This window comes from Furipterus horrens, unplaced genomic scaffold (assembly GCF_987537825.1).
Source record: "Furipterus horrens unplaced genomic scaffold, mFurHor1.1.pri manual_scaffold_1, whole genome shotgun sequence".
Lineage (NCBI taxonomy): Eukaryota > Metazoa > Chordata > Mammalia > Chiroptera > Furipteridae > Furipterus > Furipterus horrens.
Genome location: NW_028327171.1, coordinates 175,211,375 through 175,224,285, shown reverse-complemented (window position 1 = coordinate 175,224,285; position 12,911 = coordinate 175,211,375). Strand labels below are relative to the sequence as shown.

General features: G+C 40.7%; 1 protein-coding gene across 1 annotated transcript in view; it reads left to right on the top strand.

Moving 5' to 3' along the window:
• Positions 1–227: 227 nt before the first annotated feature.
• Positions 228–12,911, top strand: part of CERKL (CERK like autophagy regulator) — a 101,418-nt gene continuing 88,734 nt past the window's right edge. Inside the window, exon 1 of the mRNA XM_090281291.1 lies at positions 228–465. Within this exon, the coding sequence (XP_090137417.1) occupies positions 228–465 (238 nt within the window). The remainder of the gene's footprint in view (positions 466–12,911) is intronic.

Genomic DNA, 12,911 nt, shown 5'->3' with positions numbered 1-12,911 from the left:
GTTAGGGACAGAGGCTACAAGCTGACGGGCTAAGGTCTTGCCTGGACTAGGTCTAGGCGGCCCCGCCTGCTCGCCCCGCCTCCTTCCTGGGTCTCAGCGCAGCGCGCGGTTGCCGTGGCAGCGCCGGACGCAACTCAAGTCTTGACTGCGAGGGCCGGCACTTTTTTTCTGCTGCTCCAAAGGCCTTCCCCCGACCACTGGCTGGGGGCCCAGCCCGAGGCTTAGCCATGCCCCTGGGGAGACGCGGCGGCCGAGTGAGCTCTCTGGAGGGCTGCACGGAAAAAGAGGCGCCCCCGGCGGCGGCCGCAGTGCCCTCGGTGTCCTGGGCGACCCCGCTGCAGCCGGAGGAGGCAGTCGAGCAGGTTCTCCTCCGGGGCATCTTCGAGATCGGGAGGGGCAGCTGCGACGTGGTGCTGAGCGAGCGGGCTCTGAGGTGGCGGCCCATCCTGCCGGAGCGCCCCGCGGGTGAGTGCGCGGGTCCCGGAGCCTTCGCCTCCCCCTCCCACTGCTTACGGGCGCTCCCTCGCCCCCTCCCTAAGCTCCTCCTCCGCCCGAGTGGAGGCGGAGTCCTGGAGCCACCACCCCCTCCTTCCTAGCTGGGGAGAACCTGGGCCATTCCCAAGGGCCCCCAGCCACTTGTCGCCTCCAGCCGGTCTTGCCGCCTGGGGGTGCATTCCCGGGGCCAGGTCACACTCAGGTTCTGCTCTGCGCCAAAGAGGAAAGAATTGATCCCTAAAGGGATGGTGTTTTCTAAACGCGGGAAGGTCACCAAATTTCCCTCGCCAGTTTTAAGCTGTCGATTTCTGACCTTACTCTGAAAGTGTAAGCCTTTTTAAGAACCGCCACGAGGGTTCTGAATTAAACTCATTTTAATGAGTTCTGAAAGTCGAAAGTCGAACCGCCATGTTTCGGAATCTCTCCAGTCTTTTCCATCCGTCACAGCCCCCTCGTCATTGTCCAGAATCAAGCTTTCTTTAGGCTCAGTCTAGAAACTTTTGGTTTTTTAAAAAGATTTTATTTATTTTTAAAGAAAGGGGAAGGGAGGGAGAGAAACATTGATGTGCGAAAAATACATCGACCAGTTGTCTCTCACACGCCCCCAACTGGGGACCTGGCAGGCAACCCAGGCATGTGCCCTGAACTGGGAATCAACCAGTGACCTCTTGGTTCTCAGGCTGGTGCTCAATCCACTGAGCCACACCAGCCAGCGCAAAACTTTCGATTTTTAATGTTGACTTAAGCATCATCATCATGCTTTTATTTGCATTTGACTTAATGATTCAAAAATTTAGTTATTTGGGACGTGTTATAATGTTGTATTTTACAATTGAAATATTTCAAGTTTTAGTATTAGAAATGATTTAGAGAAAACCCTTGGGATGTGGTACCATCTCTTCTAGTTAAATACAAACTTACGAAATTTTTAAAATGGCCTCCCTGTGTTGACACACAAGACACAGTATACTACAGAATAGGAAAACAACACTATTTTAAAGGTTTTTTTTTTTTTTTTTTTGGTACAAAAGGCAAAATGAAGCAGAGGTGCTAGGGGCCCAGCACGGGGCATGAGAGTGGATTCGGCTTCTGAGTATGCCCCGCTCATGCCATTAAAACTTCCTTTAACCTTAATTTAAATGTTTTCAAGTGTTCTGAAAACCAAAGTGGACTATTTTCTTGAACTTTTGAGTTAAAATCTAGGTATATGGACAGAATTATTTCATTTAGTTTATAAGTTCGTTTGAATTTTGGGGATATGGAAGTTTATAATTAGGGTTTAGGTTAGTCCACAAGGGCCAATTCACCCTACAACAAAGCTGAAATCTTAAGAGAATTAAAATGAAATATTATGCAATGAAAGGTCATACAAATTATTATTGCGATGCTGATAAACAAAAATGTAAATAATGACATGATATATAAATGCTGGTTTATATTGAGTGGTGATTGAAGAAAAGTAGGCTTACTTAGCATAACTGTGGGTAGCATTTAAAAAGGCACCTTGACAGTTTGAAGTATTGACTGTTTAATTTGATCCTAAAACCCTTTGGTTCCCTTTTTCTTCATCTAGATGTACCATGTTTTCTTTGTAACTAACACCTAGTATGAAAACCACAGTGGGCCCCTGAATTTGAACGTGCAGAAGTCTAGCACCTTACTAAGTACTTCTCTTTATAGAAGAAAGCAAGAGATCCTTCCCTTAGTAAAATAAGAGGGGGGAATGAAAAGGAGGTATGAAGAGATGAGATGTTTAAATGTGAGAACTAGTGCCTGATGTGGAATTAGTTTACATATGAGTAGTAAATGACAAATGAAATTGGTCCAGAAAATGGAGGAAGAACTACATCGAGGTTACTGTACATGGGAGGATGAAGTGGGGGTGACCACATCTGTTGCAAGGTGGCCAATGTCTGGCTGCTCCAGAAAAGGGTGAAGGTGGAGTCCTGGCATTATTAGATCACACCTATGAGATGTTTTGAGTTCACTCAGTTTTTAAACCTCATAGTGCCTTAGTTGTTGTCTTTAAATAGACTTTATTTTTAGAGCAGTTTTAGGTTCATAGCAAAATTGGACTGTAATACAGAGACTTACCATATACCCTGTCTCCACACATGCACAGCCTCCCCCCTATTACCAACATTTCCCACCAGAGTGGTGTATTTGTTGCAATTGATGAACTTACACTGACACATCATTATACCCAGAGTTCATAGACTTTAGAGTTCACTCTTGATGTTGTATATCCTATGGGTTTTGGCAAATTCATAATGACATGTGTGTTAGAATTCTCCAGAGAAACAAAACAGATAGCTAGATAGAGAGAAAGATAGAGAGATTGATTTCAAGGAGATTTTTATGGGATAATGAAGGCTAAGATATGCCAATTTATGTTTTCTATAAGCTGGAGAACCAGGAAGGCTGGTGGTATAATTCAGACTATCTTGAAGGCCCCGAAACTGGGGTAGCTGACTGAATAACTTCCAATTAAGGCCAAAGATCTAAGAAATGGGGGTTGGGATGTGCTAAAGTAAGTCTCAGTTTCAAAACCAGGAGCTCTTCACCTGAGGTTAGAAGAAGGTGGATGTCCCAGCCCAAAAGGGAGCAAGAATTTGCCCTTCCTCTGCATTTTTGTTCTATTTAGCCTTCAACAGATTGAATGGTGTCTGCCAATGATAAATGTGGATCTTCTTTTGACTGAAACTATTAGGTCAAATGCTAACACACCCAGAAACAATGTCTTACCAGTTATCCTGGCATCCCTTTGCCCAGTCAAGTTAACATAAAATTAACCACCACACCATGAATCCACTACTATAGTATCAGAGTAATTTTATTGCTATAAAAATTCTCTATGTTTTGTCTATTCTTTCCTCCCTCTGCAACCCCTGGCAACCACTGACCTTTTTACTGTCTTACAGTTTTGCCTTTTCTAGAATGTCATGTAGTTGGAATCATACAGTATGTCACCTTTTCAGATTAGCTTGTTTTACTTAGAAGTATGTATTTAAGGATCTTCCATGTCTTTTCATGGCTTGACAGCTCATGTTTTTTTAGTGCTGAATAATGTTCTGTTGTCTAGATGGAACACCGTTTACTGATTCATCCGGCTATTGAGGGACATCTTGTTTGTTTTTGACTTCTGGCAATAATTAATAATGTTTCTGTCAACATCTATGTGTAGGTTTTTGAGTGAATGTAAGTTTTCAGCTACTTTGAGTAAATACCAAGGAGTATGATTGCTGGATTGTATAGTAAGAATATGTTTAGTTTTGTAAAAAAATGACTGAACCATCTTCCAAAGTGGCTGTACCATTTTGCATTTCCACCAGCAATGACTGAGTTGTTCCACATTCTCTCCAGCATTTAGTGTTTTCAGCCTTCTGGATTCTGGCCATAAATGGGTGTGTAGTGGTATCTGATCTTAATTTGCATTCTGAGGATGACATATTATGTGAAGCATCTCTTCAGATGCTTATTTGCTCTCTGTGTATCTTTGTGAGGTGTCTGTTAAGATCTTCGGCCTATTTTCAATCAGGTTGTTCTCTTTTTGCTGAATTTTAAGGATTTTTTTCTTTTTTGCACATTTTGGATAACAATCCTTTGTCAGATGCATTTTTTTTTTTTTTTTTTGCAAATATTTTCTCCCAGCCTTAATTGTTTTCACTAATGAGATAAAACAGTATGTGGTCTTACCCTAATATTCTGTCTCGAGTAATGAGCAAAGACACTAATGTATATTATGAAGGCTATCACTGCCAGAATAGTGACTACTTGATGGTCTTGTTGGCAGGGCAAATGAGTGTGACCACAGTCTTAGCAGTTCTCTTTCTTGGGTTCAAGGGTGACTTGGGAACTTGGAATAATGGTTGTGTTACTCATCCCCATAGAAATGAGGACTGTTAAGGACAACTTGCAAGTCAAGATGGGAGGCACAGAGGAAGCAACATTGTTTTTTTCGTTTTTAATGAAGAAATATCTTCAATTAAGTATAGTAGATCAATTAGAAGTTATTACCGTAACAATTTAGGTGCTAACTTAGTGGCTGAATGCTTTGCTAGATGCTATAAAAATGTAAAATGTTGACCTGATATTTGCCTTCAAAGGGATTTTACCTTTTTGGAAAGACAGGACTATCAGCTATAGTGTTAAGACTGTATGTCACTAAACAGTCACTCATCAAACGTTAAGCATCTGTGTGTGCTTTGTTCAGTGATATAAAGATCAGTAAGATATGAGCTCTTTAAGGATTTCTGTGTTCAGAGAGGGGAGACATATTCTTGACAGGAGTTTTTTCATGGAGGATTAATCTTGTCTATTTAAATCTTCGTTTCCAAAACGAGCTTTAGTTGAATGGTAAAGAGTATTTTATGAGGGGTTAAGGTGTTATATTAGTTTTACGGGGATGTACTAACAAATCACCGCAAACTTGTCAGCTTAAAACAATGGAAATTTACTCTCTCATAGTTTGAAGGCCATAATTTAGAAATCAAAGTGTCAGTCAGGCCACATTCCCTCTGAAGGCTCTGGTGGAGCATCCTTTCTTGTCTCTTTTAGCTTCTGGTGCTTCCTGGCACTCCTCCACTTGTGGTAGCACATCTCTCATCTCTGCCTTTGACCTCATGTGGCCTGCTCCTCTTTCTGTGTCCTCTCTCTATGTAAGGGCAAAGGTGTTAGACTTAGGATCTACCCACAATCCAGGATGATCTCATCTTGAGATCCTTAACTTAATTATAGCTGCAGAACCCTATTTACAAATAAGGTCACATTCTGAGGTTCCAGGTAGCCCTAAATTTTTTTGTGGTGAGGAGGGGCTCTGTTCAACCAGATGTGGTGAGAGTTGGAGGAAAATTCTAGGTTGAGAGAATTAAATGAAAGCAGCAAGTGGAAGGCCATTTTTTGGGAATAGTGACTGGTAAAATATGACAGGGTAGCAGGAGGAGAATATTGAACAAAAAAGCAGAGGCCAGAATGGGAAGAGGCCTGAAGACAAAGGTTAAAAAAAATTGGGTCTTATTTAGTAGAAAGTATGAAGATTATATTCCCCCAGCTTTTTTCTTATACTTATTTAAATTTGTATTATCTAACTCACAGTGTCTCCCATTATCCGAAGTTCTGCCATTGGTGATATTCATATCACAATTGTGTTGAAGCATCAGACTTTCTAGACCTATTTCGGCGACTTTCACCTTCACTCCATGCCATTCACCTCCACCTGTGACCACACCATAGATATCGGTAGCCTCTTTTAATAACCATCCCATCTCATTTTTTCAGCCTCATCTGAAAGTTTGTGTCGTTTGTGTCTCCTAGTCGACCCCCTTTCTGATGTGTGTAGCCCTTGCTCTGCTAGCTTTCACTTAAGCATAGTGATGTGTTCAGGACTCTGCTCTCCTAACCACCTTCTGCCTTGATCCTGTAAACTTCTCTTGCTGCCTGCTACGCAGCCTCTTTTCTCACTTTCTTGGATGTGCTCCTAGCAAAATTAGTTTACTCTCACTGCCTCCATTAATTCATTTGTTAACTAGTCCAAAATCATGGCTTTGTTTTTCTCTCTGCTAAAAGTGCTTTAATTACCCAATCAAATGGACCAATTTCAGCCTCTTATCTTTTCTGATTTCTCCTTCATTGACTTTGACTTTGCTTCCTTTGTTTCTGTGACACCATCAGGACATAGTTTGTCAGTCTCTCCTGGGGACTTTCTGTTTGCCTAATTTTGGTGTTCTCAAGAAGTCTGGTATTGCTAACTGTTGTCATATGCATGTATTGTCTGGGTTATATCATCCACTCTTCTCATCTACCCTCAGGCTTACCAATCAAATTCAGTCTTTAGTCCTGACCTCAAATATTTCCTGTATATATCAACTTGAGAGTCCCACAAATTTAATACATTTACTAGGAAAACAACTTTTCTTGCTCCTCAGAAATAACGTCTGGTCTTGTATTTCCTATCATAGTTTGGGAACTCACTAATTAGCCAGTTGTCAGAATATTTAACTTTGCTTTTTAGGTGAGTGTAAGCTATGGTACAATGAGTAGGACTCTGAAGTTTATATTGGATAGCTATAGGATTGCACCTATAAGTAGTAAACATGCTAGCTTTACATGAGAAGGGGTATTCGGAACGCTATCTGGAAGGTTATCTGAGCCAGGATTCTGAAGGGAAGCCTAGACTCACGGTCCCTCACTCACTACTTTAATCAACCACCAGTCCTATTCACTATTTGCTATATTCCTTCTCTGTCCAACCAATCACTCCTCTAGCTCAGGCTATTATAAACTCCTACTTGACCCACTTTGTCACCTCCCTTGAGCCTGTATTTAAGTGTCGTCTTCTCAGTAAGGCTTTTCCTCATCACCTATTTAAAATTCCTTTCTCCTGCACACTTTCTGGCTCCTAGTACTCTCGTGTTCTTGCATGGCATGTATTGTCTAATATATATTTACTTTTTATCCTCCTCACCACCACCCCAGTTTTGAGGGTAAATAATTGGCACATTCATATTAAGATAACTTTATAAGATTTTTTAAAAAGCAGTATTTATAAAGGTGTAAGTAAGATGCAGGGATAGTGAGGTACTCTGGGGACTAGAAATAGGGGGACAAGTGATTCCATTCTTAGGCCCCAAAGTGGAACAGTTGCCTGAGCCTGAAATCAGAGAGACATTGTAGGGAGGGCCACTCATCAGGAGCCAGGACCTCTGCTTCAGCTTGGGCTAATTGCCTCAACCAGTTCTGCAGGGAGCGAGTGAGAGACTCAGTACCCATGCTCTTTCTAACGTCCTTACCATAACCCAAAGCCAGAGTGCAAGGGAGCATGCGATGGAGGCACAGAGCAGGGGGAGAAGGATAGAGATTGGATCGGAGTGGGGAAAAGGAAAGCTGTTTGGAACATCTGTTTTGTTTACTCTCAGCACCTTGAAGAGTGCCTTATGCATAAACAATATATGTTGAATGAAAATTTGCTAACTGGTCTCATGAACTTTAGTTTTGCCTCATGAATATTGCAATCTGATTACTACACTGCTACTTAAGACTGGCATCACTTGAAAGAGGGTATCCTTCCCCTTTTGTTAAAGCATCAGAACTCCTATTAAAAAAAAGTTCTTAGCTAATATTGGCCCACTTCCTCATTGTTAGTATTATACCCCAAAGGTTCTATCTTGCTCAACTGCAGGATAGAAAGTACCAACTGGGACATAGATTGGCCAGGATGCCACCACTGTAATGTAAACCGCGTACACAAAAGGACATCATCTGTTCAGAAAATATCTTCTTTATTACCTACAATGGTGTCAGTGGTCTTTATAGTGGAATCTCAAATTGTAGCCATTTTACTTGTGGAATAATACATGGGTTTATTCATGTTAATATAAAGTAATTACCAACTTAGCTGTCTGTGAGCTAGGAAGAAGCAATGTCCTAAAGAAATGGAAGCGGGATCAGATAAGTTCTTTGAGGCCCTGCCCAGGCAGAGCTGATCAATAGTAGTGCCACAATGTGGGTAGCCCCCAACACAGGGCCGGGGACTGGGCATAAGGTGTCAAAACTTGAGAAGAGAGGTCTGTAAGGGAACATGAGGGGATGCCATAGAAAGTTTGCCTGTTTTGTAATTCAGACCTTAGCTTATGCTGTTACTGAATCAGATATTTTCAGAGTGAAAGAATTTCAGAGCACCACTGATTCCCTATTGGCATTGTGCTAAATCTCAGCCAAGGCCAACCTTTAGGAACATATTTTTACCAAGTGGTAAACTTCTATTTGAAATGTTACATTGAAATAGAAAAGTACAAGCAATTTTGTGCCTCCCCAAAGCAGGAGCTACTTACTGTACTATATGACTGGATTATAATATTTTTATGTGTTTCCCTAAAAGGAAAAGGTATTGATGGGGAGAGTTAGTGATGGGTAGGATTAGACTATATTAAGCTCATATTAATGTACATTTAAGAATGATCAATTAAGGGATCTCTGTGAAGGACTGCCAAATATCCACAACCCACCTACCCTTCCTTCCTTCCTTCCTTCCTTCCTTCCTTCCTTCCTTCCTTCCTTCCTTCCTTCCTTCCTTCCTTCCTTCCTTTCTTCCCTCCTTTCTCCCCCCTCCCCCTCCTCTTTCCCTCTCCAATCCCTTCTCCCTCCACCTTCTTCTCCTTCTCCTCTCTCTCTCTGATCTTTGTCATTTCATACCTTGAAGTATGAAAAGCACTATAAGTCTTTTATAGGCTTCCTTCTCCAGCTGTCTGTAATGTGCTCCTGTCTGTGGTGCAGGAAAGGTTCCAAGAGTGGGCACCAAAGGACCTGAAGTCTTGTTTCTGCAACCACAGGGGTGCAAATGACTTTGGGCAAGTCATTTAACCCCTCTAGCTTACAATTTTTTTTTTTACCTGCAAAATCAGGCATTTGTATTATATGGTCTCTAAGAAGCATCAACTCTGTGAAGTTGCATTTAAAAAAATAACTTTTTATAGACTTTAAGTGTTAGGATATCTTAATAAATTAATTAAGTTTGAGTAAGGTTTGGATGATCAATGGGGTCAATTGGTTAGTGTGTATGGAGTGTTGTGTTTTACAGAGGGAGCTCCACAGCGCTAATGAATTTATAATTAGAAGAACCACATGAGAAATATGGGCCAAGACCCTTGCACCCCTTCCCCAGCTTCAGGGCAAAGTGGCCTCCATACAGACCTTGTCTTTGGAAAGGAGGGAACCATTATCAATGCAAAATTGTTAGTCAGGGCTAGACATAAGCAGATTTTTCATAATGGACAAAGGGATTAACTTATCCTTTTTTTTTTTCCCCTGCTATTGCATTTCCTGTACCCTCTAATCAGATTTCAGAGTAAGGATTTTATAATCTGTTTGCTTAGCATTAGAATATACTGTTTTAAATATTTTTAAAAATAAAATGAGGGTTTCAAATCTTAATTATGGATTATAAGTTTCTATTTTTCATAGACTTACTACCTCAGGTTACACAATTTCACATTATGTGTATTCAAAGGGTTATTCCTACCACAACGCTGAGCTCAGCTGAATTAGAGCAGTAACTAGAAAATCTGAGCAAGCTGGGCTTCAAAATAAAGTCTTAAAAGTGTTTCTTTCATAAGAGAGTTAAAAGATTTTCTTGTGCTTTGAGTTTCTATAAAGATTTATCTTCTGTAAACTTGGCAGTGTGAAAGGTAATGTGGAAAAATGTGAAAATGAGAAAAAAAAACAATCAATTTTAAAACAATAAGAGTTAGTGATTATGTGGGAATTAGCAGAGCTGGGTGCATTCTTAAGTATTAATCTGCCTAAGCCATGGGGGAACAGATGTACGTGAAACGGATCCCAGTCTTCTGTTGTGTACATCCGAAGTGAGACATCTGTCAGTGGGCCGTGTGGTCAGAAATAATGGATGCAGGGCTTAAACCCCGAAATGGCCCACTATTCACGTGAATTATTGAAGGACTAATTACGCAGTAAAACATGGTGCTTTGACTCATTCTTCTACACATTAAAAAAGTACTTTAAAGAATCAGTACTCCGTGTCTAAAGCTGTCAAATTTGAAGGAATTTGAAAAAGGTGGTTGTGAAAAATCAAGCTTATCAAGTAACTGTACGTTCTGGATATGAAGTTTTTAAATGCTTTGACAGGTCTGTTAACCTATTGTGTAACTATTGGTCTGTCAACCTATTGTATAAATATTGTGTAAAGTTCATATTTTATAGGTATTAGGTTTTTATTAAAGTCAATTGGTCCTTGTAGAGCAACAAATGTGAAGTGATCGTCTCAAGCGGGACTGATCAGTTAAGCTTTCTATGCTGATGGAATGCCCTGTGTCTGAACGTTCAACACCTTTGCTACCACAAACGTGGAGCTATTGAGCAACTGAAATGTAGCTCGTCTGACTGTGGAATTGAATTTTTAATTTAGTTTCAATTTCAATTCAGTAGCCATGTGCAGCTGGTGGTGACTACAGCTTTAATGCATGGAGAGTTAAAAATGTTTATTCCCTTTATTTCCAGGGAATTTAGTCTTTACTTTAAAAGATTATAATAAAACTCTAACCTCTATTTCTATATAAAGGTACAGTTTTCAAATAACTAATGTCAGTGTAGAATTGGTCTGCTCATACAATCTGAACTGCTGATTTAAAGGTAAAGAAACTCAGTCCAAAAATGCAAAAGTGGCAAAACCCTTGAACATATTTTGTGAATACAAAAAATGTTTTGTTTGTTATTGTAAATTGTGATAGTAAAGTTGTTAAAAGTCATCATATTATTCCTCATAGTCATTGTGCTTTATTATATAAACTGAAATTTGGTAAACGTAATGTTTCTCACAATAGGATTAGTACATTCAAAATGATAACTGTTCTAGCCTGTGCACCCTGACGCCATGCAAGTCTGCACACTGATGTTCTTAAACATGGCCACAGCCATGTGGCATCATCTGAAGGCAAATACAGTACTTGAAAAAACTGATCTACATTACTTTTTTTCCCTTCTTTATCTCACCCCTTCCCCATATGGGTACTTTTGGGGCTGGAACTGGCACAGAAATACCCTCCTAGGAGTGGGGAATAGTACTTGCATTGAAGCCAAGGGCTACAGGGATGTGCAAACTGAGAGTCACATGGGCTGGATCAGGTCAGTAAACAGAAAAGTTAGTCCAGTTGGGATTCTCCAAAGCAGGAAGACCTTAAGTGAACTGCAGAAGTCTAAACATGATGATACTGAAGAAGTAAAGAGCCAGGGCAATAGATACAGAAATCAACAGGGAGATTGGGTACACATGTGATGCTATTTCTAGACTAGACATTTTTGTGCCCTCTGTAATTTTGGGAAAATGGACCATTCTCATTTAAAGGGCCAGGGATGTAGTCGAGATAAGTCATTGTGATCTCAGTACTACAATACTTATTCTGAACCTTGTTGCTTATCCCACCTAGTCTATTACTTGACTAGGTTATTAGATTACATTTCAAACATTGACAAATCTATAAACATCAAAGTCCCCAACATGGACCTTTCTTAAGTTCTTCCATATGACTATATTCCTGCCCAAGTTTTAGAAGTACTGTGCCTATGATGGGGGTGGTATGTGCAGAACTAGTAAGTTTTGGTCGTGTGTCTGGTGTGAGCAAAGAGAAGGACCTCTTAGTAGCCATGGCTCTTTATATTGTTCTGTATTTTCCAAGATCAGTACTGGATGAAGAGAGATAAAGGGGAAAGGAGGGAGGAGAATGGAGTTCAAAGGTAGTTAAATCTTACACTAACTTTTTTGCATGTAAACCAGAAGTTGAGGATCCTTACTTCGTGTAATGAATCCAAAGACACAGGAGACAGGCAAGCAGGCAGGCAGGTATGCATACCAAAAAATAAAAAATAAAAATTGGCATCGTGCTATGGACTTATGGTAAGCCTAAAGATAAATCGAAAATAAACATACCAGCTGGCATCAGGGGATTCCTACATACATTTCAAGATTTACATCAGAAATTGTTCTGGAAATTACCATGACTGCAACACAACCGTGTCCAGTGTTGGACTGAAAATAGTGAACATTTATTGATGTTTTCTCTGCCAGGTCCTGTGCTAATTATCTCCCCAAGAAGATTATGTAGTCTAGATAAGATTTTTATCCCCAGGACCCAGAGCTGTTAAATAAGTTGCCCAAGGTCATGTTAGTAATGGAGTTGCTGGGATTCAAAGCCAAGCAGACTGACCCCAGAGCCACACTGTTCCCATTAGGTTATGCTGCTCCCTCAGTCAAACAAGGAAGAATTCCTCCTAATGCCTTCAGGAGCCATTCTGATGTCTGAGTTATTGATAGGGTAGCATCACAGTCCAGCCATATATATATATCAAAAGTATCTAGCCATGTACTATGAAGTATACATTTATTGAAGAAGATACAAGATACAGGAAACATTGTACATAGGGCAAAGATGTCTCAGTCCCCTTCATTTTTATATTTTTAAAGATTTTATATTTAGGGAGGGAGAAAGAGGGAGAAAAATATGGATGTGTCAGATACATTAATTGGTTGCCTCTCATGCGCCCCCAAATGGGGACCTGGCCTACAACCCACGCATGTGCCCTCACTGGGAATTGAACTAGTGACCTTTTGGTTCACAGGCCAGCCCTCAATACATTGAGCCACACTAGCCAGGGCTCAGTCGCCTTCAAAGTAGGCACCGTGGGACCTCACATAGTTCTCCCAGTGTCTCTTCCACTGTTCCAAACACTGCAATGTCCTTTGTTGGAACCGCCATCAGCTGGCCCATTGTATTTTCCCGAATCTCCCCAATAGTCTGAAATCTCTCCCCTTTCAAAGGTGATTTCAGTTTTGGGAAAAGCCAGAAGTCACAGGGTACCAAATCTGGTTCATTGGTAGCAATTTGACTCAAGCCATTATCCCCTGCAGC